The 26,515-nt window shown below is 39.6% G+C and overlaps 1 protein-coding gene and 2 long non-coding RNA genes across 3 annotated transcripts in view; 2 read left to right on the forward strand and 1 right to left on the reverse strand.

Moving 5' to 3' along the window:
- LOC138161646 (uncharacterized) overlaps positions 1-901 on the forward strand; it is a 31,831-nt gene extending 30,930 nt beyond the window's left edge. Inside the window, exon 3 of the long non-coding RNA XR_011168415.1 lies at positions 764-901. This is a non-coding gene — a long non-coding RNA (uncharacterized lncRNA). The remainder of the gene's footprint in view (positions 1-763) is intronic.
- Positions 1-10,456, forward strand: part of LOC138161645 (uncharacterized) — a 47,945-nt gene extending 37,489 nt beyond the window's left edge. Inside the window, exons 2-3 of the long non-coding RNA XR_011168414.1 lie at positions 7,675-7,769; positions 9,775-10,456. This is a non-coding gene — a long non-coding RNA (uncharacterized lncRNA). The remainder of the gene's footprint in view (positions 1-7,674; positions 7,770-9,774) is intronic.
- Positions 1-26,515, reverse strand: part of LOC138161642 (collagen alpha-5(VI) chain-like) — an 89,719-nt gene that overhangs the window by 6,327 nt on the left and 56,877 nt on the right. Inside the window, exons 32-39 of the mRNA XM_069088397.1 lie at positions 22,930-23,405; positions 22,106-22,199; positions 19,406-20,068; positions 17,445-17,535; positions 16,235-16,443; positions 2,841-2,918; positions 2,533-2,619; positions 496-1,185 (exon numbers count right to left, since the gene is read on the reverse strand). Of these exons, the coding sequence (XP_068944498.1) occupies positions 496-1,185; positions 2,533-2,619; positions 2,841-2,918; positions 16,235-16,443; positions 17,445-17,535; positions 19,406-20,068; positions 22,106-22,199; positions 22,930-23,405 (2,388 nt within the window). The remainder of the gene's footprint in view (positions 1-495; positions 1,186-2,532; positions 2,620-2,840; positions 2,919-16,234; positions 16,444-17,444; positions 17,536-19,405; positions 20,069-22,105; positions 22,200-22,929; positions 23,406-26,515) is intronic.

Below are 26,515 nucleotides of genomic sequence, written 5' to 3' on the forward strand. Positions count from 1 at the left end.
AGACCACAAATTTAGAGTTAGAAGGGACCCAGGGGTCATTAAGTCCAAATCCTTTACTTTTCAGAAGAGGAAACTGAGGATCAGACTTGCCAAAGGGCACACAGGTAGGAAGGGGCAGAGTCAGGATTCAAACCTGGCTCTCTGACATAGCCTTCTTTCTACCAATCTCAACTGCAAAATACAGAGCTTCATGTGAAGGAATAGTTATTGGAATATCGAAACATCTCAACAAGGCCAATCCTAAATAATCAAAAAGGACCCTATGAAGCAACTTCACTCCGAGAGGTAGCTTCATGGATCGTGGATCCTGAGGGCAATGATGCACCAAGGACCAGGGTAACATGGGTTTCTCATTACTTAGCTCCTCCCTGGACCTAGTGATAACAGCAGTGATAACTTCCAGGAACCTTAGATTAATGAGCTGATCCTTTGGCCCTACTCAGAGACATGCTAACCACTTTAAAAGCAAAAGAAGAGAAATATTTAATGACTTACGTCTGATTGAATGGAGAAATGGTTTAATGAATCTCACGATATAGTCAAAATCAGGCTTATGAATTCTGCCCAGTTGGACCAAGTGATGATCCAGGGGTGGGCTGGCTAGCTCTTCTAACTCTTTGTCATTGTGCACGGGGCCAAAGGATAACACAAAGATGGCATAACCTAGGCACCTAGCTCTCAGAGCTTCTTCCTTTAAGGCTTTTCTGTCCAAATAATTGGTCTCTCCAGCAGATATCACAAAGATAACTCTGTTTTTTCTCAGGTTTGGTGCCTCTGAGAAGATGTTATCAATTGTCCACTTCAGGGCATGGCCAACAAAAGATTCACCATTCAGTGGTTCAACAGATTCCCACACGTGGCTTTTCATTTGATGTACACTGTTATAAGTAACTAAATCAAACTCCATGCGGACTGGACATTCTTCTGTGTTGGGCATATAGCCCTGAGGGGAGTAGCTCAGGAGAGTTACTCTGTCTCCTACACGAGAGATCACTGGGTCTGGGGCAATGTAAAAGTAGTCAAGCACCGAAGCTATAAATTCTTTTATTTCCTGAAATTCAGAACTTCCCACATTCCGTGAAGAGTCGAGCAGGAAAGCTACATCCATAAAAACATCTTCTAGAGACAGAGTGCTGGATTCCAAAGGGGAGCCTGATTCTTCTTTTCCTCCAAGGTTTTCATCTCCTGCAACAGAATTTCTTATTTTAAGTGGGAGAGTTCTTAGAATATCATCAAAGTTCATGACATTAGAACATTTTGACATTAGAATATCATCAAAGAAACTCAATGACTGTTTCAGTGTTGAAAGGCTCAAGACAAAAGAGGGAGACATGGGGGAAGGGCACTGAAAAACAATGTGCCACTTGGCAAGGACATCGACATGAATCTGAATTATGTACCTTGGCTCCAAAGGGAAGGAAGCACAAATCAAAGTTATCTGCACTGGTGGGACATGCATGTAAAAGTATACTTGTGCATATGCAGCAAAATGTGGATGTATCTTGAACCATGCACTTTTTTCCTCCATGTTATGATGAAAATATAACATGGAATTGCCAAAAATTGACAAAGAGCTGCTTCCTCTTTTCTTTGCAAAAATGGGGGATTATGGAACATTGAATACACTGAATACACCAGACTGATAAATTAGTTAGTTTTTCTGAATTCCTTTTTTTTCTTTTTATTCTTTGTTACAAGGAATAACTAGATGGAGATAGGAAGGACACATCAAGAAAAGAATATGGTATAAAAACAAGTTACCAATAAAATTAATTTTTTAAAAAAAAGGATACAAGAATTTATTTTTCAACCAAATCTTCTTGCTACAAGCTATCTCTTAATCTCTATCTCCTCTTAAATTTCTACCTATTCATTAAAACCCAAATCTTGTGGTACCCTTCTCTGTGAAATGGAATTACCTCTCAGAGCACACACAACACTTAGTATCGCTTGCACACTAAATAACTATTGCTAAATTACTAAACACTATTACTAAATAATTTCTCCTGAGTTATTTATTATGGCATAGCAGATTATTTTGTAGTTTTTATGTCATAACCACACTTTAAGCTCCATGAAGGAAGGGCCTGTCATATAAATTGTGTAACTGCCCCAATGCTCATCATTGTTCTGCACACTTAGTAGGCATTTAAATGTTTACTGAATTGAATTCTTATTTTAAAGATGACTGATCAGGGATTTGTCAATAAATTGTTTCATAAGAAATTATATAAATTAATTTTACAAACATATTTTAGAGCTAACTTGACAACTTTTCCTATATTCAGAAAAAACTGGGATTCAAGAGTAAGTCAACAGTTTTCTTGACTATTTGTAGTCAATTGATCCACAAGGATATAAAGTGCCTACTATATGACTAGTATTGTGCCCAATGTGTAGGTTACAATGAGCAACTTTCCACAATCCAGAATCTGAGGATTTATCCATAGAAGGGAACTTGAAGATCATTTTAGTCCAGCTCCCTTGTTGAAGAGAGGAGAAAGCCAAGGCCCAAAGAATGATGTGACTCACCTACGGGCAGATAGGCAGAACCAGGCTTCAAACCCATATCCACCACCTCCATGTCCATTGGTTTGCCTGCTACAAGATATGGCTTTTCTGTATAAATGAGTGAATGGAGAGAAATTATTAGGTACCAGGATCTGGGCTAAATTCTGGGAATAAAAATGGCAGAATGAAACATTTCTGGGTTTAGTTTCTTAATTAACAATGCTACATATCCAAAAATCATAGGATGTAGACATGGAAGGGACCTTGGCCTAGATCCCTCTCAATTTAGGAAGAAGGAATACAAGGCATAGAGAAAGGAAGTAACTTACCCACAGTCATATAGGTAGAATCAGGTTTCACATCCACTTCCTCTGACTCCAAATCCTGCACATTGTCTACTATACTCTCTGTGTGGATGAATAAATGAATTAATGAGGGAACAGAAAAGCATTTATTGGCATCTCTTATGTGCCAGGCATTGTTATAATACAAAGACAAAAAATGAATAGGTTCTGTTTTATTTTCAATTAGCAATATTCCACACTCCTGGATCATATGATTTACACACAGAAGGGGCCTCAGAGACCATCTATTCCAAACAATTTATTTTTTACATCGGAGGAAACTAAAGTCCAGGGAAATGAAGTTTGTCTGAGGTCACATACATAGAACTAGTCTCTGCCATGGTGTGAGTCCAAATCCAACACTATGACTCCATGTTGAATTTCTGCATGGATGAATGAGTGAAAAAGCATTTATGATACACTTATGGTTTGCCAGATACTATGCTTAACACAAAGAATAGAAAGACAAAGATGAATTAGTTCTTGTTTTTTCTCAATAGACAATGCTCTATATCATTTTATTTTAATAAGCATTGATTAAAAGTTTGTTGATTAATTTCCCAGCTACATTTGGACTTCATGTGACCTCCATTTTACACCATGGTTCCAGGCAATAGCCTTTGTTAATACCAATACATAAAACTCTAAATGTAGTTAGCCTTGGTTGGGAGGGGGGAGAGAATGTAAAAGGATAATTAATATACTGATTTTTATTTCCTGCCATAGACAATAAACAGCACTCTTTTTTTTTTTTTTGCCTTTTGGAGGACAATTGGGGTTAATTAACTTGCCCGAGGTTACACAGCTAGTTTGTGTGTGTGTGTGTGTGTGTGTGTGTGTGTGTGTGTGTGTGGGTGGGTGTGTGTGTGGGTGTTAAGTGTCTGAAGCCGGAACCAAACTCAGGTTCTCCTGACTCCAGGGCCGGCACTTTACTCACTGCGCCACCTAGCCGCCCCAATAAACAGCACTCTTTAGTTGATGGACCTTCAATAAACAAAAATTCAAATATTATTAAGTGCTTATCTCCTAGCTCTAAGGCATTGTACAGATTAAGTGACCAGAGTCCTTACTGGTGAGAACCTTAAAATTTAAGATCAGCTCGAAGACAACTCTAAAAGACTCATGATGGAATACTATCCATATCCAGAGAAAGAACTATGGAGTCTGAATGCAGATCAAAGCATATTATTTTTCCTTTCTCTTGGTTTTCCCCTTTGGTTCTAATTCTTCTTTACAACATAACTAATGTAGAAATATGTTTAATATGATTGTACATGTATGGCCTATATCAGATTGCATGCCATCTTGAGGAAGGAGGAGGGAAAGGAGGAGGAGAAAATTAAAAACTCAAAATCTTGTAAAAGTAAATATTGAAAACTAAAAATAAATATTTTTTTAAAAAAATTAAGATCAGAACTTATCCAAGTGATGCTTAAAAGCTCAAAGGAAAATCAGAAAAGAAGGCCAAGGCAAGACCTATTTTATGCTGCCATCTCTTTTTAAGGGAAAAAACTAAGATTCATTGCCTTTTTCAGGGCAAAACATAGTACCTTGGGCCCTAGGAAGTATTAACATACTATGTTATTTGGCCACTTTGCTTATCCATGAATCTCAGAGCTGTCTACAATTTCTTATGTCTTTCCTTTACAAAGAATCCAAAGCTCAGTGTTTAAACCCAATAGTTTAAGAGGACCTTTTATACAGAGAGTTATGTTTCCAGATTAAATATACACTCTGCAAGAAGAATGGAACTTCACAAAAATATTTTCCATTAGGAAAGCCTGGCAGGAGTATTGGCAACATACCTGTGGGTTAAGGCCATTCAGTGCATTTTCTGGATGGTCCCTCCAGCCAAATTCCCATCTATAATAACTGTGTATGAATTCCCTCACATTCATGGAAGAACTGTCTCAGTAGCCTAGGGACTGGAAGATGTGATGAGGGGTCAGCCTAGATTTCCAAGAAAACTTTCCCAGATCTTTGTCTAAGTCTGGCTGGGGCTCATCGGTCACTCTGCCAAACTTCCCCCAAAACTGCTGAATTCAGAGAGAAGTGGGGGTGGAGGGAAAATCGGAGAAGAATAAAGGGTAATTGAATTTTTCTCTCCTGGAGTCATCTGGAGGGGGATTTCAGATGTTGCAAGACAGCTGGGCTTGCTCTCTGACCCTCTGGTGGGAAATGGCAAGAGTTTGCAAGATTACACAGTGGCCCATGCTTGGAATTATCCCAGAGGCCATGTCCAATTAGATGCGGCAGATGAGGTGTGTTCTGAGTGTATTTACATATGAGGTTCATGTTACTTGTGAGCCTGCACAAACTATCCCAGACTATTCTCAATCTCTTTTCAAGTGAGCATTTTTTAATTTTTGGTCTCCTAACTCCATTCCCTGAATCTTCTCATTCTGCCATCACAGCTGATTAAGGATCACTAGCATGGAATTGTTAGGCTAAGGCACTAGAGAGATGCCAGCTTCTTATCCAGAGGAGAGGAGGATGGGAAGCTTGGCAAAGGACACCTGAAATGTTCAGAAGGTCACTAAGGGCCTCTGTTTGGGCAGAGGCAGTACAATGGATAGAGGGTTGGCCCTAGAGTCAGAGGACCTGAGCTCAAATTGGACCTCAGATACTTATTACATTAGGCAAGTCACTTCACCGTCTTTGCCTCTGTTTCCTCACCTATAAAATGAGCTGGAGAGGGAAATGGCAAACCACTCCAGTATCTCTGCCAAGAAAACCCCAAATGGGGCCATGGATAACTAGATATGAATAAAACAACTCAACAGCAACAAAAAAGCCTCTGTGACCCAGGCTGAAGAGTCTTTGGAGGCAATTTTAGTGGCAGAGAGGATAGAATATTGGATCTGAAATCAGGCAGACCTTGCTGACATCCTTCCTCAGATCTGCCTAGCTGTGTAACTCTGGGCAAGTCTCAGCCTCAGTTTCCTGCTCTTTAAAATGGAAATGATAATAGCTCCTGCCTCACAGGCTTTTTTTGAGGATCAAATGAAGCTATATAGAAAGCCCTCTGCAAACCTTAAAGTACTAGACAAATATTGTCGTCATCATCATCATCATTACTATTATTGTTCTCCAGATGCTTAAAAAGCAGTGTGGCCTAGAAGATAAAATGATCTACTTGGAGTAGGGAAGACCAAGGTTCTCCTGCATTTAACATTTATCATCTCTGTAACCCTGACTAGACACTTACTAGCTGTGTGACTCTGGACAAGTCATCTGACCTCTGTTTACTTCAGTTTCCCTTTCTGTAAATTAAGGGGACTAGACTTAATGGCCTCTAAAGTCCCTTCCAGCTATAAATTTATAATCCCATGAATACAAATCATATTCTACCCCATCAAACTGGTTGGCCTGAGAATAATTTTCTTCTTACAACTTGGCAATTCAAATAGCCATTTCCAAGTTTTTCAACTTAAAATCTTGGATGCGATGCCATGTCTTGAAAATTCAGACCTCTCAGCATCACTTTCGTGGTCTATTGTCCTGGCCTCCAAACTGCTCTGCTTCTAGACACATCTCTCCAACCCATCCTCCATATTGCTACCTAAATCATCTTCTGAAGGCACAGGTCTGCCCATGGCACTCCCTTACTCAAAATTCCTACATGTTCATCTTTTGCCTGCAAGAAAATAGAAGCTTTGAATAACAGAATCCCCAAATCTGACAGTTTGAAGGGACTTTGTGGAAGGGGGTATCCAATCCAGCCCCAAACTCCCAAAAGAATCCCCACCACCATCAAATCTCCACCCAACCTCTTCTTGATGTCTCCCAGAGAGGAGAAGAAGGAGTTCCTTAGACTAAGTTTAATTCTTTATAATCTGACTCCAAAATCCCTTTTCAAGTTGATTTCATATCATCTCCCTTCCCACATTCTACATTCCAGTCCAAACTGGATTACTGGCAGGTCTTTCAGTCCAAAGCACCATCTTCCACTTCTCTGTGCATTCTCTGAGGAGCTCCACTGTGCCTGAAAAACACTCCCTGATCAGCTCTGCTCTTCAGATTCCATCTCTTCCTCAAAGCTCAGCTTAGGGGTCACTTCCTCTGGGAAGTCTTGGATTCCTGCTCCCTGCCTTCCCCTCTGCAGCTGTGATATCATTCTTCCTCTTCTTAAATCCAATTAGGACACTTTGTTGAATTCTCCCTCCACCCTTCTCATCACTTTATATTATACTTATTTGAGAATATGTTACCTCCTCAAAATCATGGATTCTTAACCTGGAGTCCATGCCCTTGTGATTAAGAAATGCTTTGATGCTGAATTTCAATATAATTGGTTTCCTTTGCAATCCTATGTATTTTATTTTGTCCATAGCCTTCACTGCCAAAGCAGTCCAGATACAAGAAAAGAATAAGCAGAATGTATCTCTCTTGAGAATAAAGTATTTCTCATTTTATCTTTGTATCTCTATTGTCTAAATGGTGCCTTACTTAATGGTACATACTTTAAAAAACCGGGATCTGTCATTTTTATTCGTATAGGAAACTCTTCCCTTACCTCCCTGTGCTGTAATTTGTACGTGAAAGGTACTAAGAGGTTAAGTACCTAGTTAGCTTTGAGGATCTGAGAAATTAAGGTGTGTAAGAGCTGGGATGGTATGTGCCTTACACACAGTAAGATGAACGTTCATTGAATTGAGTAAAAATGTAAGTGTGAGCTTTGACGGTGAGGGTAGGTAGGTTATAGATGGTGTGGGAGGTCCTAGAGAATGTATCCTGTGAAACATTTTTTTCTTTTCATTATGTAGAAAGATATAGAGGAAACTTTCAGATTCTTGAGTGTGGTTTATACATTTTTCAGATTAGCTCACAGTGACCCAGGACTTCCTCTATCTGCTGTCTAGCCAGGACCCTGTCCAAGCTTCAAGGAGATCTGGACTGAGCATGGAAGGGCAGGTAAGCAAATGAATTTATGAATATGTCACACTAGATAAATTCCTGAGCCCAATATAAATGGATCACAGATTATCTTCACCCCTTTTCTCATTAAAATGAACAGACAAATTCAAAGGACCATAGATAGAGAGTTGGAAGGGACCTTAGAACTCTCAAACTCATAAATATAATCTAACCCCTTAATTTTACAGATGAGTAAACTGAGCCTGAAAGAGCTAAAGTGACTTGTCCAGGGTCACAAGGGTAATATCTAGGGTAGGATTTGAACACAGTCTCCAGACTTCCCAACTTCCAGTCCAATGCTCCCGAACCACTGAATCCCCTAGGATTCTCACATTTTCTTGAAGCAGCAGAATTAGTATTCTTATTTTTAAATTCAGCTGGATATTGCTAGTGCTGCTCTTTGGATAGAAGTAAGGTTTGCAGGAAGGTGTAGTAAGTCCTGGGGACCATTCTGTTCATGGAAACAATAACTTGGTAAGCGGCACCCTAGAGGCTTTTAAAAGTAATTTATGCCTTTGGAATTGTGGAACTCTCAGCACCTTAACTGTATTTATTGAATTTTTTCTGGCTCTAAAAGCATCTGGCTGAGTTTATAAACACTGTACTATAAAAAGAGAATTAGCAATAATCACATGGCTTCATTTCACTGGGGCGAGTCCTCCCTTCTACCAGCACAGATGGTGACCTGCTTATGACTTGGTAGATGGTCTTTGAGAGTCATGACTGAAAAGCCCATCCCTGTCAGGGGCAGCATGGGGCTGAGCATCTTCTAGCTTAGCTAGGATGGTTCTGTGATGACAGATAGCTAGGTTGTAACTGTCAAAGACTGCCCACTTCAGCAGGACTGGCCAGAGCTTCTGCTCTGCTGGCAAAGCCTTTGGGAACCAAGTGTCCCATTCTCAACAGGAGGAGGACTCAGAGGAGCAACAGAATGGTGTAGTGGGAAGAATTCTGGATTCAGAATTAACAGACCTGGGTTCAAATCTTACCTCCCACCTTTAGCAGTCATGTGACAATAAAAAAAGTCACTGAACTTACCCAGGTCTCAGTTTCCTCACCTCTGAAATGGGCATAACAGCCCCAACTTCATGGACTGATTCATGGATCATCACCATCATTATCACAACGAATTTTTATATAGTGCCTACTATGTGTCAGGCATTATGTTAAGTGCTTTATAATTATCTCATTTAATCTTTACAACAACCCTTGGAGATACCGTGTTTCCCCAATAATAAGACACTGTCTTATTAATTTTTTTGGACAGAAAAACACCAGAGGGCTTATTTTCAGGGGAGGGCTTATTTTAATGAACATTGACAGCAATTTTAATAAACAGGTAAATGTGAACAAAAAAATGTACCTTTATTCAATAATGAATTCAATAAAGAAGAGGATGACGTGCTCACTGCTGCAGCTCTGATTGGATGCAGCTTGGAGCGCGGCGTGCGTTTCACCCGGGGGGGTGGAACGGTGCATACAGAGGGTACTGTAATGTAGCGTGTAGCACAGGGGATCACCTTCACTACAGTAGCAATCTCAATAGGGCTTATTTTCGGGGGAGGGCTTATTTTAGAGGAATCTTACACAGTAAGGGGAGGGCTTATTTTCAGGATAGGTCTTATTATCAGGGAAACACAGTAGGTCCTGTTGTTATCTCCATTTAAACTGAGATGTACAAAGGTTAAGTGCCTTGCCCAGGGTCACACCGCTAGGAAGTGTCTGAGGAGGGATTTGAACTCAGGTGTCCTGGATGGACTCCAGGCCCAGCACTCTATTTAGTGCACCACCTAACTGTACATTCAAGATCCTCCTCAACCTGACTGCAATTTAGTTCTTCAATTTTATCTTATGCTATTTCCCTTGGTGTCTTAGCCAAACTGGCCTCATCTCTTTGTCCTCTCTTCCCCCATCTTGGTGCCTTTGTTCATACTGTCACCTGTGTTAGAGATGGACTCTCCATCCTCCATCTACACCTATGGTGATCCCTCTCTTCTTTCAGGGTCCCACATATGTGCCATCTCCTCTTAGAAGCCTTCCCTGATCCTCAGCAGAAAGAGAAGTTAGAACAACTTCCATGACAAATGCCACAACAGTGCCACCTCTCATTCTCCCCTGGCACCTGCATCTCTCAGGTACAAGGTCTCATTTTTCAGCCTCTATCATCCCCATCTCCTCCCGAGATGTCCTGTGGAGGCAAGGCTGACTTAGGAGAGAAGACAGTAATTAAGCTTCTTGATCGATTGATCCCAAAGACACTGCTGGTTGCTTTTCCATGTGAACCTCCTGAAGGTTACAGAGCCCCTCAGCAGGAAGGACGAGTGGCAGAAACTTTCATTGCATTGTTCTGCTGGTTGTCGTCACACTGGCTGTCCATTTCCCACCGAGGATACCACTGAGCATGTAACTCTCCAGGAAGGACTGCCCACCACGGCTCCTTGCACCATCTCTGCATTGACTCTACTCCTTAATATATCGATCGTGGGCAGTCTGTGTCTTCCTTCTGGAGAGCTCTCCAACTCACAGTTGCCTATACAGCTGGTCTCAGGCATCCATTTTCTTGGGGGCAAGCGATCTCTCGCTGCTGAAATTCTTTATACTGCGCGGGACCTTCCTTTGGCACTTATCACACTGCCTTGTATCAGTTTGATGAATGAATGAGTGAAAAGTCACTTACCAAGTATTTGCTATGTGCCAAGTCATGTCCTAAGCACTGGGCATACAAATACAAAAGAGAGAGGAGCTTACGTTCTAATAAGGCCATGCAGGGAAATGGCAGATGGGGAAGGGTGAAACAACTGGTTTAGTGAGTTATTAGAGAGCCATCAGGGAATAGAATGTTAGTGGAAAAGTGCTCAGTTTGGAATTGGGGCTAGGATTCAAATGCCAGCTCTACCACTCACAATCTGTGGGACATCTCAGCCCAGCGGGACCTCCATTTCCTCATCTGTAAGATGAGGGGCTTGTACTAGATCACCTGTAAAGTGCCTTCCAGTCCTGAACTTAAGATCTTCTATTTATTTATGCACATGCCCCATTCTCCCACTCTGGAACGATAACCTCCTTGAAGGCAGGGAATGGCAATCATTTCATTTGTGTATGCCTGGTGTCTACTTACATCTAGCACATCACTGTCACATAGCAGGCATTTAATGCATAAATGTTTTTATTAGATTGCAGGGAACTCACTCTTGGCTTTGCTGACATGATCACATGCTAAGTTCCCTTCATTCTATTAGGGAAATTACTTCATGAAACAAAACACAACCCAGGGAAATTACTTTATTAGTCACTGCAGCACAAGACGCATGGAACATTGTAGGGGAAAGTATTGTTTTAAATATTCCACATACATTGGACCTCAACTGACGTTAGATGTGGTTGCAGACAATAGGATGTGAAATGAAGAAGGGACCCTGGAAAGATGCATTCCTCCAAATTGACTCCCAAGCAAAGGTAAGGCTGACAACTTTGGGAATGACTTTAAAATGAAGTATCTTGGGACTTCTGACAGCCCACAAACACTCCTCTCCCCCAGCCATGAGAGTCAAATTAATTATTTTCTAACTATTTTAACATTATGTCATCAATTACTATCATTAAATGCTCAACTTACTCAGCAATTCTGTGGCTGTCTCATTTTATTTAGGAACTTTTAAAAAAAATTAGCAGATTCCATTCTCATTCTATTAAAAAAAAAAACATACCAGTAGTAGATAGCCAGGTCAGCCAGACTCTGGAAAGCCAATAGTTAAGTTTTCGGTGTGAATATTCACACCTAGGATATTGGCAAATGCTACAAATTAGGGCTTAATTTATTATTTTGTTGACTGTCTAGACATAAGAAAGTGATAGAAAAAGATGATGATAATGTAGACTAAACTTTAAAGTGTGTTGAGCATACATTTTTTCAGAGTGCGTGTTGTTAAATATGTGTGTATGTGAATGTGTGTGTATATGTATGTCAGAAACTCAGATACTGTTAAGGTTAAGAATCGAGTTTCTACTTCTCACACAAGAGACAGAGTGTTACAATAGGTATAAGACTAAACTGGAACACTCTGAGGTTCTGTCATTAACTAGCTATATGCCCTTGAATAAGTCCTGTAACTTCTCTCAGTGTCTTCTCTTTATCTCACAAGGAAGATGGACAAGATGACCTTTAAGGTCCCTTCCAGCTCCAAAATTCTTTGGCCTTGAGTTGAAAGGTATGAATCAATAGAATACAATCAAATAACCATTTATTGATCTCCTACTGTTTGCAGAGTACTGTGTTCCTATAAGATTTCTCAAAGTACATCTTTAGATAGAAATGAGACCAACACTTTTAAAGCACAGAAAATGGCCACAAGTCCAAGTCCAATTGGTTGGGTGAGAGGGAACAATTTGTTTTAAATTCCCCAGTAAAATTTGCCATTAAAAAGCAATCTAGCACCATAAATATTTGTGGGATGAATGAGTGAATAAGCTCAGCAGGCACTTCACATGGCTGAGCTGAGGTTGAAGTATATTGTCATTTTGAGTTGTAATTCTGCTCCTTTTTTGAATTAGATGAAATTGGATATTTAGATCCCATGCACAGTCTATTAAAAAAATCCATGAGATTCTAAATGTTCCCACAAGGATGAAATTGATCTCCATGTTAAAGGTAATCTCCACGTTTTACTATATAATTCTAGACAAAAGCAAATTCTACCAATGGGTGCCAGCTGACACATTGGATACAGCATTTGACTTGGAGTCAGGAAGAACCTGTGTTCAAATACCACTTCAGACATGTATTAGTGAACCTGGGTAAGTCTCTTAACATTTGTTATCCTCAATTACCCAGATGCAAAATGTAGAAAATAATAGCATCTACCTCACAAAAATGACTGAATTTTTACAATGCATTTTTTTCTAGTTTAGACACACTAAGGCATCCAATGAAAGAGGCCACCAGGCACTTTGCATGTAGTAGAAACTCAATGTTTGCTGAATGAATGTATGAAGGAATATGAGAGCTCTTAGATAAAGAGAATACCTGAATTCAACTGAATTAACATAGGACAACTCTCGTCTCTGAGTCCCGCTAATTCAATCACCTTATTATTTCCTTCCACAACAAAGATGTGGACACAATTCAGGGAGTCAGTACTATATGCAATGGGGAGAGACCCAGGGAGGAGATGGGGGAATAATAAGAGATATCAGCAGGTAGGAAGAGACGGGAAGAAGGTTAATGGATATACATATGTGAAAAGGGATTTGTTCACAAGATTCCAAGAATGTTTAAGTTGAGGAAATTCCTTGTTTAAAACCAGAGTTTCCACTGAAGAATGAGTTCATCAGTCATTGTTCACAATGATTACCTTGTGAATTGCAACAGCAATCCAGATGTTATGGAAGTCCTTGGGTCAGTTACCAAGAGTCATTATTTGTGCAATACATCTGGCACTTATCAAATCCAATCTCAGTGGTTGAACAAAAATGCTTTGAGTCAGAGTTTCTTCTCCAGAAGGAAGCCACATTATACAGAAAGATAACACAAGTAATTCTTGGCAATTAGCTCTGCTTAACAGAAAGAAAACTATAGCACTATATTCCTAGAAAACAGGCTCAGTCAAAAACTCAGCTCTTGGTTTTGGTTTGTTTGCTTTAAATGGTGGGGAAAAAAGTTTCCCTCCTCAGAACTGAACCCCTTACTACAACCACCTGCCATGGTTTTCCATCAGTCTTTCCCCTTTCACCACATAGTAGGGAAACAAAGGGAAAGTAACAACTGATCAATTACATTTTCTCTTACTAGAGCCTTGCACAATTATTTCTTCAGCCCAACTGAACCTGATTCTGGCTAACATAATCATCATGACTCCCATCATCTTAAAAACCAAATGGAAAATCCTTCTTTTACTAATGAAGAATGGTAAAGACAACTTCAAAGACAAGTTTTCAATCTGATCACAGCTGTCTTTCCTGAAACAGTTCACATCTTTATATTAATAGAATGGAAAACATGTCACTAACAAAACAATCACAAATTAAGACTTTGCTATTTTTACACCCAGATACATCTAGTCTTTCCAATAATCCTAGTAGGCACTTAAGTGTTTGTTAATAATAAATCTTGCAAAGTCCTTGAGGTCAGGTAATTTTTGTCTTTGTATTCCAGCATCTAGCACAGTCCTTGACCTTTAGTAGATAATTAATAACAATTGGTGATTGATTGAGGTAGTTAGGAGTGCCAATGGATGGAAGGCCAAACACGAAATCAGAAAGACCTGAGTTCTAATCTTGCCTCAGATGCCTACTAGCTGATTGACACTGACTCTCAACTTCTGAAACACTTAACCTTTCTGTCTCAGTTTCCTCATTTGTAAAATAGGGATAATACTATCTACTTCCCAGAGTTTTGAGGCTCAAGTGATAATATATGTTTAAATAAAGATTTATGTATATGTGAATGTATTATGTGAATATGTTAGCTGTTACTATTATTATTGATTAATTACTGCTACAAAACGTGCTGCAATAGAGACATAGTCAAAGTAGGCACACAAAAATGCACCACTGGCAACCTTTGACTTAAAAGCAAAAGAAGCTAGTCTACTTGGCAGTGAATATTAGAATGAAAAATGAGATAACCTGAATACTTGGTTGCCATGGCACCAAACACACCTACATACTGACTGATAAAGTCATTATTAGCAAGAGAACTTGTGTTAAGAATGATTGGCACAGTTTTTTTCATTCTGAATGTCTACATCTACAAAGGCAAGCTTTTGCTGTCTTAGAGTTTAAATACATTAATTTTCTAGTGAGGGAATACCCTTCAGGTATAACCCACCTACACTGTAGAGTGTTAGAATGTTTCCTGGGGCACAGAGGGAAGGGAGAAGTGACATTCCACGCAGCTGCTAAGTTTCAGAGAAAAGAATGAGACCTAGGCCTTCTTCATTCTAAGTCCCACATTTTAGCCATTATGTTATGTAGCTACCAAGGCTTTAAGTTTAAATTTTTTTTTTAAAATAGAAGGCATGGAAAAGCAAAAGAGCTGCCAGTGGGAAGGTGAGTGATGACCAGTAAATTGGAATGGGGGAGGGGGGAAGACATTATATCAAGAGAATATACCAGGTATGAATAGGGAAGAAAATCTGTCTTTCCTTATTATAATCCTGTGTAGCATCTTTCATTAGGGTGTATACCCAAGAATTTTTTTAAGGTAACATTTATTGAATTCTTAATAATTAAGGACATTATTTTAATTTATCACACACAGGAACTATAATTTAATTGAACTAAATTATGAAAAATTAACAACTAAACCTTAGTTTTATTTAGAAACCTACAGAATGAAACCTCAAACACTAAATTTTCTTCATGACATTAAGGTGTTCCTGATCATAACCTGTATTCTTTATGTGTTCCTCATGCTGTTTATACCTATTATATCAATGAAATAATACTTAAAATGCTTGTGATGTGGCCAAACAAGTGTTCTGGAAGAATTTTGTGGATTTTCTGAAAGAGTGCCTCTCAAAAAAATTTTCTGTGGAGGGCTTGAATTTTTGTGACATAAAGATGAAAATGTTTTATTTTGATAGAAAAAATATCACTACTTAAATTGATTTTCTGATCTTTAATAATCAAACACATTCCCTGAATACACTGAGAGAGCTCTTGGATGATGGCACATATGGTTGGGAAAAGATATCTAATATTTTTTTATGGCTCAGTACCCCAGTGTATTCATAAGAAGGAACTCTTTCATTTCTAATAGATTTCACCCAAATTCAAGAGCACAGACAACTTTGAGGGGCTTCCTTGACCTCTCCTCTTCTCCAGTTTGTTTTATATTCTCCTCTCCAGCACACTGAGTCACTCTATATTGTGAATTTTGGTTTTTTTTTGCCTTTTTGGAGGGCAGTTGGGGTTAAGTAACTTGCCCAAGGTTACACGGCTAGTTTTTTGGTGTGGGTGTTAAGTGTCTGAGGCCAGAACCAAACTCGGGTTCTCCTGACTCCAGGGCTGGCACTTTACTCACTGTGCCACCTAGCCGCCCCTATCTTGTGATTTCTGATAAAAGCCAGTATTGTTGTTATTACCTGGGTGGCAGGCTAGCTAAGAAAGGGACTCAATGCTAATACCAGGGATCATTTTAGTAGGGCCTCTCAGGCTAAAAGATCTAGGTGGTCCAGAAACTCCAAGAATATAGAAACATTGAAGAACACAATGTTTACTATAATCCTGAACTTAGAACTGTAGAACATCAGAATTAGAAGGAAGCTGAGAAATAATTCAGTCTCATCATTTTACAAGTGAAGAAATTGGGGCTCTAAATTTTCTTCAGAAAATGGATCTATTCCACTATCAACTAAATACCTGTATTTTCCTGGTACTGGAAATCTGGTTCTGAGAGATCAAAACCTTTCAACACTTAACATATTTTTAGAAAGTTCCAGATGAACATTTTACTTTCTTACCTGAAGTGAGAGTTGTTATTTCTTCTGTCCCCATTGTTTTAGGATATTTCACTATTAGTTCCTCTGGCATTGACATTTGGTCGGGAAAGTAGACCACTTCCTCACTTCGACTGTCTTCCAGAAAAATTGGGGAACGTTCTGGCTTACTTGCCTCTTCATTCAACAAAACATTTTCACCAGACGAGATATCATAAATGTCAGAAGTAAAACTAGAACAAGAAAATAGGAAAGATTTTAGGTAAATGTAGGTGACACTCCTGAGTTTGGGGAGAACAACAGGACAAGTTTTATGATAATCCACAGTTATTAATTATTTTGAGAGAAAGGTATTTGGGGTAAACTTTTTACAAATTAATGTTAAGTCATTCATCCACATGGCGAGAATTACCTCAGTAATTCACCCTGGACAACTTAACTCTAACAGTGGCTAGCAAACAGAGGTTATTAGCAATATCTCTGAGAGTTATGCCAATCTCTCACCCATCCTCAGGCTTTCTATAGGAAGAAGATTAAAGAAAGAAGAAATGGATGCCTAGACAGATTACTTTTTAGACTGGTACAGACTGGACTTATGCAGAGTTGATTCTTTGAAGTCTGTGAAATAGAGAGGTGTTGAGACTTCATAGCAGTGAAGCAGACTAGCTTTAGAGGGAGGGAACAGGTTGTGAAGGGACTTTCCCTGTGTTTCTGAGATGGCATTCTCCTACATTGTGTGTGTTCCTGGGGGAGCAACATGTGCCAGTCTCTGCTGAAAGATGCCCAAAGTCCTGGGCACAGAGAACACTGAATGGTTTCATAGTGAAGAATCTAAGTCATGAGGTCAATGATAGCTAATCTTATGAAGAGTGAGTTCTTTCTTTTCATGATTGTGCCTATGTAAGAAATCATGGCAGAAGACTTTTCATATAGTCACAGGGGTTTAGAGATGGGTGGCTTTGGAAATTAGAATGGCCCTCCCTCATTACATTTGAAAGAATGAATTGGGGTACAAAATAAGAAAACTCAAAATGAAAACATTCAAATTCTAGGGCTAAAAACACAATGAGAATGTAGATTTCTCTACAGAAAATGAAATCTAACTTCACTGAGGGAAGATGTTTTATTTAAGTCCCCCTGTTAATCTTTATAATCTATTAATCAAGAACACTTTATGTATATGTTCATCCATCATCAATAACCTCTCCCAAAAAAACAGAGTTTTCCAACTCACATATTATTCCTGTCTAGAGAAAATGATGGTTCCGACAAGATGATTCTACATTGTCTCTCCAATGTTGTAGGGGGATATTTATTGAATCCTCCTATTAAAAGAGTGGAAAAAATGGTTATATTGGGCCTTTAGACTTGAAAGGGATTTTATAAGGTTGAATTATATTCTCTCTAGCTATGATCTTTGAAGAATAAGGGCATCCAACATAAGGTATTTGGGCATCATTTATAAAAGCATGTGGAACAAATGTTTATTTCAGGTCTTTGATCTATGTTAATTAGCACATATTTTTATTACATTGGAAAATGGGCCATGGCAAGACAGTTTCATAGCCTAATTAATATGAAACATATTGCCTTGAACATAATTCCATGAGATGGCAGGCCAAGATATGGCTACAGTTTGGTGATTGCTATTTTACTAGGGCTGACACCCTCTGTAATTAGTTAAGAGCTTCTATTATAAGAAGGGATTCTACCATTGAAATATTAAGTCTTTCATTGAAACTTATTCAGAATATCTCCATGATCCTACAACTAATATCTCTAAGGAAGTACCTAGCTACTATCTGGATTCCTATTCTTATGTAGGGTCAGTATTGGGATGCTGGATGTTACAATGCACAAATTTTGTGCTCATGTAGTGGAAAGCAATATTGACTACATCCTTAAATGTTAAGGTTGCTTTGGAAGAGCTTTGGGCAACGGGACTGGACTAGATGGCAACAGGGTACCTATAAGGGTAATGATTTCAACCTAGTCTGGTGTGAAGTATTATTGGTGGGACAAGTTCAATTGAAAACTTTTTGACAAACTAGGGTAGTGGGTACTTCATGGGAAGGACCCAAGTTATCTCATGGCTTCTCTTTTCTGGTTACCTAGAAGGGCTGGAAAAGAATCATATATAGAAAATATAATCCAAATCCTTACTCCAGGCTGGTTTCTGGAGAATGATAGAGGTTAGGTACTACTGGTTATCCTGACTCTTGGAGTCAAAATACTGTTAAAAGAATAGCTCACCAACCCATACCCCATTAGCATGAAATCTGTGATCAGTGACCATATACATATATACACTAGGGCACATTTTAGTTCTTTGAGTATCCCATAAATTCCAGTGGTTCTCTCCAGCATAAAAAAGAAAATTCTCTGTCTTTTAATGCCCTTCATAACCACCCCTCTTCTTCCTTTTTCAGTCTTCTTCTATCTTACTTCTCTCATGTACTTTGTGATCCAGTGACATTGGCTTCCTTGCTGCTTCTCCATAAGGAACTCCATATCTTGACTTCTGGCATTATCACTGGCTGTCTTCCATGCCTAGACCTCTCTCCTTCCTCATCTCTGTCTCCTGGCTTCCCTGGCTTCCTTCAAGGTTCAACTAAAACCCCACTTTCTGCAAGAAACGTTTACTGGTCCCTTTTCCTTCTGAGATCATCTCCAATATACCCTGCACATTTCATCTTTGTACAGAGCTGTTTGCATGTTGCCATGCCCACTAGACTGTAAGCTCCTTGAGAGCAGGGGCTATTTTTGCCTTTCTCTGTATTCCCAGTGCTTAGCAAAGTGACTGGCACATAGTAGGTGCTTATAAATACTTACTGACTTGATTTGACTTAACTTGTGGTATGCTCCTGGATTAGATTAGAAATAGATGTTGCCCTCCCAACCTCTCCTCCCTCCATTGTTATTTTGCGGCTAGGACTTTTCACTGCTTTTTGGAACTCTCAGGGAGCAATCTTTTACCAAAGCATATCAGCTGCTACTTCACAAACTGTAGCATTCCCTGGGGTACCAAAGGTACTTAAGGTCATAAAGCTTCCATATGTTACAGGCACTACTTCATCTCAAGTTTTGCTGACTCTGACAAAAGAGATATCCATTCTGCCATGCATAGTGGCGTTACTATTGCTAATGAACACATTCTTCTCTTTAAAAGCAAAGAAATGGAATTGGGGGACTTACGTCTGACTGAGTAGACAAAAGGTTTAATGAATCGCACAGCATAGTCCAAATTGGGTTTGTGAATTCTGCCAAGTTGAATCAAATGATGATCCAGGGGGAGGCTGGCTAAGTCTTCTATTTCTTCTTCTTGTGTGGATCCCAGAGAGATCACAAATATGGCATACCCCTGGCATTTGGCTCTCAGGGCCATTTCCTTTAAGACATCCTTTTTTTCATTATTTTCTCCAGCGGATATAACAAAGATGACCTTGTTTTTCCTTGACTGTTCTGTATTGGAGAAGATCCTCTCTGTTGCCCATTGCAGGGCATGGCCAACAAAGGCTTCTCCATGAAGTTGCTTAAGGGAATCCTGAATATACCTCTTCATTAGGGTTTTGCTGCTATAGGTGGTAAAGACAAACTCTTCCTTCACAGGGGTACTTATCCTTCTCCTGGAGAAATCCCCTGGCGAATAGCTTAGCAAAGCCAACCGATCACCTACATTGGATTGGAAAGGGTCTGCAGAAATGTCAAAACTGTCAAGAACTGAGCTTAGGAAAGTTTTCATTTGCTTAAACTCATCTCCTGTTACATGCCGGGAGCTATCCAGAAGGAAGAGGGCGTCCATGTACTCATTTATTGGATCAGCCTGCTCTTCTGCACAGACATTTGGGAAGCATTTATCTGTGAACAAACAAAACTACTCATCACTTACATAGTGGAATGGTGACCTGAGAAAGGCTGGAGTCTGAATTAACAGATCGCTTTTGAAGTCTTTGAACCTAAGATTAACAAAGTAACCCACAACTCAAAACCTTAGATTTTAAATATCTATCTCAATAGCTGACATTGATTTATATAGTACTTAAAAGTATGCTGAGCATTTTAGGTTCATGATAGCCTCATAGGAGATAAGTAATATGTGAATTGTCATCATTCTCACTGTATAGGCAGGAAAACTAAGGCTCACAGTTAAGTGATTTGATCATGGTCATGAAGCTAATAAAGGTGGTTACCCCTGCACAAGTCCAGAGCTGTTTCTATCATATTGCACTCCACTGTTCTTCCTCCACAGTGTCCCTCCTCCCATCCTCCCTTTTATACTGACAAATGTATTCACTGCAACTATGGATTAAACTGAGTTTTGAGCACTGCTTTCAGACTTGAGCATGAATTCTGTCCATACTAGCTAAAGACATTGTGGGAGAGAGAGCATGACAATGTTTAGTACAGGGCCTGGCACATGGGACATGCTTGATTGTCATCCTTTGTTCTCAAAGATGACCCAAATGGCATCAATGTGTTAGATTCGAGTTCAGTCTGTCTGACTGGCTGATCAGGCCAATAAGGGCTTAGGTCGACACAAACAGTCCATGTGAACATTTGGGATGGATTCTCTAAATTTGTGCAGGTCATGAAAACAAATGTTTAACAAATGTTCATTGACTATCATAGTAGGAAAAACAGTAGATAGTGACTCACAAGTCTCAGAGTGGAATTCAAGCTCCCTCTGGGATCCTGGGCAAATTATTTCACCACCCTGGGTTTTGATTTTGTCATCGACAAAATGACGGAGTTGGTTTGGGTGATCCCTGATATCCCTAATGGCTCTGTCTTATGATCTGATGACTGCCTAGGCTCAGCCATGCATTGTAAGCACTGTCAATCTCATGTCAAGTGGAAAAGGGAAAGGCAAGACTAGCTAGACTCTACTTAAGCCACCTTGATTGAAATTTAAGAGGCAGTTGATATGATAATATTCAATTTATAACTCACATACTTGGTAGTATTATTTTGTATAATAATTATTCATGTTTGTATCTTATAATTCTATTGGACTGTAAGTTCCATGAAGGAGAGGAAGAGATAAGACAAGACCATGTTTTGGCTGAACTTTGTATCCCCAGTACCTACAGTAAGATTCTGCCCAAGTTATATGCTTAGCAAATGTTTGTCAAATTGAACTGGGTTGTTCTTTTTTTTTTTTTTTTGGCAAGGGGGAGGGGCAGGGTGGGGTAGAAGTAGGTGAGGAAACATTGAATTTCTTAAAATTTAGTATTTTTTTCAATGAACAAAATCCATTTTTTCTCCTTCCCACTTCCCCCACAATTTAAGAGAGAGAGGAAGGAAGGGAAGGAAGGAGGGAGGGAGGAAGGAAGGAAGGAAGGAAGGAAGGAAGGAAGGAAGGAAGGAAGGAAGGAAGGAAGGAAGGAAGGAAGGAAGGGAGGAAGGGAGGAAGGGAGGAAGGAAGGAAGGAAGGAAGGAAGGAAGGAAGGAAGGAAGGAAGGAAGGAAGGAAGGGAGGAAGGGAGGAAGGAAGGAAGGAAGGAAGGAAGGAAGGAAGGAAGGAAGGAAGGACTCTTAAAATGAATATGCATAGTTGAGGGGAAAGAAATCCCACATTTGACCATGTCCAAAAAGTATTTGTCTCAATCTGTGCCCTGAGTTCTCTGTCAGGAGGTGGGCAGAATGCTTCATCATGGGTCCTCTGGAATTAAGGCTGCTTGGGGCATTGTTTAGAAAGCTCCCCCTCCCTTTTTTTTAAAGTTCATCTTTCAAACAGTGATTTGGGGAAAATTTTGTGCCGTTCATAGCCTTGAGAATCAAATTCTTACCCAGTATGCATCTGTAAACCAAAACACAACTCCCTCCAAAGCCAGGTCCCATGATCCAGCTGGAGGCTTTAAAATTTCACGATGCTAATATTTTTTATTGGTCTTACCATAGCAAAGTGTGCATTGACGAAGTCTTTCTATTGGTTCAGAAAATTGAGAGGGTAGAACTGGAATGACCTGATAGGTGCCAGTGTCATCAAACTATATGGAAGAGAAAAAAATTTCTTTGATTTTTCTTTTTTTGAGACAACCACAAGTCTGGAGTCTCCCTACCTTATGAATTAGTTTAAAAAACAACTGAGTTCATGGCCCCCAGGATAAGAACTTTTGATTTTGTTTTTTTATCATCTATAAACATTCATTGAGTATCTCATGTGTACATGGTATTATGGCTACAAAGGTGAATATGCTTGGTCCTTGACTTGAGGAATTTTATAATTTAGTTGGGGAGACAAGAAACATTTATGTAAAGATAAACAACAAAAGGTATTATCTGTCCAGGGTAAAAGGACTGATACAGACAAAAGACTAAAAGAGTTTATAGAAAAAAGCCTGATGTGGGTGGCAGATCAAACACTAGGATTAGGAATCAGAGGAAGTGAGTTCAAATCTCAGATCTGCTATTTAACACTTGAATGACTGGAGAAGTGTCTTTTTTTTCCCTGAAATTCAGTTTCTTTATCTGTATCATTAGAGGGTTGGATTAGAACACCTCTAAGGTCCATCTCCAGTGTCCTGTGAAGTGCTGAGATGGTCAAAGAAATTTCTTTAGATGAGTGCCAATGGTTCTGATGGTCTCAAAAATAATTAACTATCTCCCTGTTATCCATCAATAACAGAACACTGCTTTGAAATCCATAAAAGAGATTAGCAGCTTGCATTCATAAGAATAAATAAATGGATAAATATAAGAGCTAGGAGAAGTCCTTACCTGGAAGGCCTGTTCAAGAGCAAACATTTCGTTAAAAGCAAATACAGCTGGAATGATATTGAGGCCGCTGAACTCCATGGTGGCAGTGATGATCGATGACATATCTGAAGATTGACTATCACTAAAAAACACAGTGAGCCTCCTAACATTAGGTCCTGGTAAGGTTCGCTTGAAAACATTCCTGCCCACAAATAGCATGGCATCGCCAAGATCTCTGGAGTAGGAAGGTCGTTCAAATGTCATTCTGGAGAGCTTCTGGAGGAGTTGCTGCTTGCTGGAATAGTCTGACCAGCGGACAAGATACCTGCTGTCAGAACTGTAAGAAAGGACAGCAACCTTTGCTCCCACAGGGCAGTTGTTTTCCCTAATTTTAAGGTCCTTCACAATGGAAATGGTCATATTTTTCACAACTTCAAATCTCTGTCGTGACACATCCAAAGCAAATACCAATTCTGTTGGGTAGACAGGGCATTTACCTAAAACCAAAGAAATAAAAACCATACATTTAGGCATTCTGTGCCAATTGCAACAAGTAGATGTCAATCCAGAGCCTGTGGAAAGCCTAAGTCTCTAGCCAAGATGGCATTCTCTGGACTTGTAGGTGGATACCAGCAAGTTAAGAATAGAATCTCCTGGTTAGAGGGCTACCACTGCCTCGCCATTGCTGCTAATTCTGCCCTCCATGACCAAGAAGAGCTCTTCACATCCCTCTCCTCCTTGACAGCTTTCCAAATATTTGAAGTCTTCCTGTAAATCTTTTCTCCAGACCAAATACCTGTAGTTCCTTTAGAAGATCCTCATATCTCTCAAGGCCTTTCTCCATCACAAGCATCCTCCTCTGTATACTACACAGACCTAGCAGCTCATGCTAACACCATGTTGGATGATCTGGATCTCAGTTAGAAGGAACCTCAGAAGTCAGAGAATCCTGAGCAGGAATTTTCTCTCCTACATACCCAACAAATGATACTGTAGCCTTTGCCCAAAGACCTCCAGTGAGGTCAGCATAGCGTCCCATTCCACTTTTGGACGCCTCTATTTATTAGGAGCTTCTTCTGATATTAAGGCAAAGTTTGCCTCTGTCATTTCCACCTTTTGCTCCTACTTTTGCCCTCTAGCTGAGCAAACAAATGAAATCCCTTTACCACTTGACAGCCCTTCAAACACTTCAAGTCCTCCCCTAAGTCTTCCTGTTTCTAAGCTAAATCTCCCTAGTTCTTTTAATAGATCACCATATGATACGGCAGGAGCAATATCCTAACCTTTTCTCCCACCCCATCATGCAGGTTAGGTTAGTTTTTCCTTAAAAGGTGTTGAGACATAACGTAAGACTGGGTTGGTTCAGGGGACTGAAGGTTCAGAGCACTGACAATGCTTCCTTCTTATCTAAGGATAAAGTAGCCTTTGAGGAGCACCAAGGTCCTGTTGGAGGTATGACTGGTGGATCACAATGGAGAATGAAGGCAGGGGACCTTTGTTCAGCTGCATAGACTTGAGGCAGGTTCTCAATGTGTGCTTGCTGAATGTTCTCCTGAGACAGCTATATAAATCTCCCTGTTAACCAGTGAAAGACTTAGGAGTTTGTCATTTTATTCCAATATATAAATGAAATTACCAGGAAACTGACATGTCAGGCCCATCCCAGAATATATGACATGCTTTCCAGTCCCTTTGTTATCTTTATCATTCTTGCCTGGATGCTCTCTAGCTTATCACCATCCTTCTTAAAATGTGGTACCCAGAACTGAACAAACTATTCCAGATGTGATCTGAGAAAGGCCACCTCAGTTTCCTAGGGCATCTGCAATCCTTCTTCAGCCCACCCCCAAATCTCAGCGCAATATTTATGTAAATTACATAAATTCAAATGGAGAGGCTAAAAACCAGTGATTACCAAAAAGACAGCTAGAGGAATATTACCTCTGCCTCCAGTTCCACACTTTAAGTCCTAGTACCTCCAACAATAACAACAAAAAAGTCTGTTCAATTCTTTGGTAGATTAAGTTGGGTTAGGGAGTTAAAACCCAAGACAAAGAGGAATATAGTAAGGGAGAAACTAACTGTCCTGGATGAATTCGCATCATCAGACCCAAGTGAATGAGAATGGAAAGAACTGGTGGTGACTATCAGTGAAGACTGTGGGTAGATCTGCTACAATTCTGAAGAAGGCTAAAAGCAGAGTGCTTACAAGTATATGCCAGTGAACCTGCCTTAGATTCTTGGCAAAATGTGAAATACTGAATTAAAAAGAGAGCGAATGAACATCTGGAAGTTCATCAAGAATAGGTCATGCCAGACTAACCCTCATTTCCATTTTTAACAGATTCTCCAGACTGCTAGATTGTGGGATGTTGTAGCTATAATCATCCAGATTTAAGGAAAGCATTTGACCACGTCTCTCATGTTATTCAGATGGACAAAAGGATTAGAAATGGCGAAGTGATAATACATTTAGGTAGATTCAGAAACTGGTTAAATGCCTGGACTCCAAGAGTAGTCATTAATGGCTCAGTTTCAACTTGGAAAGAGGTTCTCCTGGTGATCTGGGTTTGGTCCAATGCTGTTGAACATTTTTATCAATGACTTGGATAAAGGCACAGATGGCACAGTCATCAAATTTTCAGATAACACAGTTTGGAGGGATGCCGGACACATTAGATGATAGAGTCAAGATTCGAAAAGATTCTGACAATATAGACCATTAGTTGATTGGATTATGAATGCCAGTGGCTAGGTATCCTTTTGGTTTTATGACATCCTGCTATTGCTGGTAGAAGATGCTGTTGCTGATATTTTGTTTTTGTATGGGAATAAAGTCAGAATTCCCTTAAAGTTCTAAATTTGGAATCTAAAAAGAGGAATATATTAGGAAAAATTGAAACTTTTATGTTTAGATTTTTAAATTTAATTTAATTTAATTTTTGCTTTCTGGAGGGCAATTGGGTTTAACTGACTTGCCCAAGGTTGCACAGTTAGTTTTTTGTGTTAAGTGTCTGAGGCCGGATTTGAACTCAGGTCCTCCTGACTCCAGAGCCAGTGCTCTATTCACTGCACCACCTAGCTATGCCCTTATGTTTAGATTTTTAAAAATCAACTTAACTGGTATAAGGTAAGGAAAGCATTGCTATATAGCACTTTGCAAAAAAAAAATACCTAGGGGTCTTTTAGTGGATTGAAAGCTCAATGTAAGTCAAGTCAAGATTTTCTTGCTCTACTTTTATAGAGGTATAGCATCCAAGACTAGGTAGTGGACTAGATCCTCTGTACCTTGTCAGACACCATAAGGAGGATTGTGTCCGTTTCTAGGTGTCTTGTTTTAAAAAAGAAAGTGATCATCTGGAGAGTACCCATATATTAGGGAAAGACCTTGAGTTCTTGGCAAAAGAAGTGACTGAAGGAATTGAACACATTATCTTTTCCCTGAACCCTCTCCTCTCCCATCTTCCCTATTACTATTGAGAGCAATACCATCATCCCAGTCCTTACAACCAGGCTTACAACCTAGGGGTCATTCTAGACCCCCCCCCCTCTCTCTCTCACACACACACACACACACACACACACACACACACACACACACACACAC

The sequence above is a fragment of the Petaurus breviceps genome, unplaced genomic scaffold (assembly GCF_028583685.1).
Source record: "Petaurus breviceps papuanus isolate PSGF00001 unplaced genomic scaffold, PetGlider_PUasm1.0 185, whole genome shotgun sequence".
In the NCBI taxonomy this organism is placed as follows: domain Eukaryota; kingdom Metazoa; phylum Chordata; class Mammalia; order Diprotodontia; family Petauridae; genus Petaurus; species Petaurus breviceps.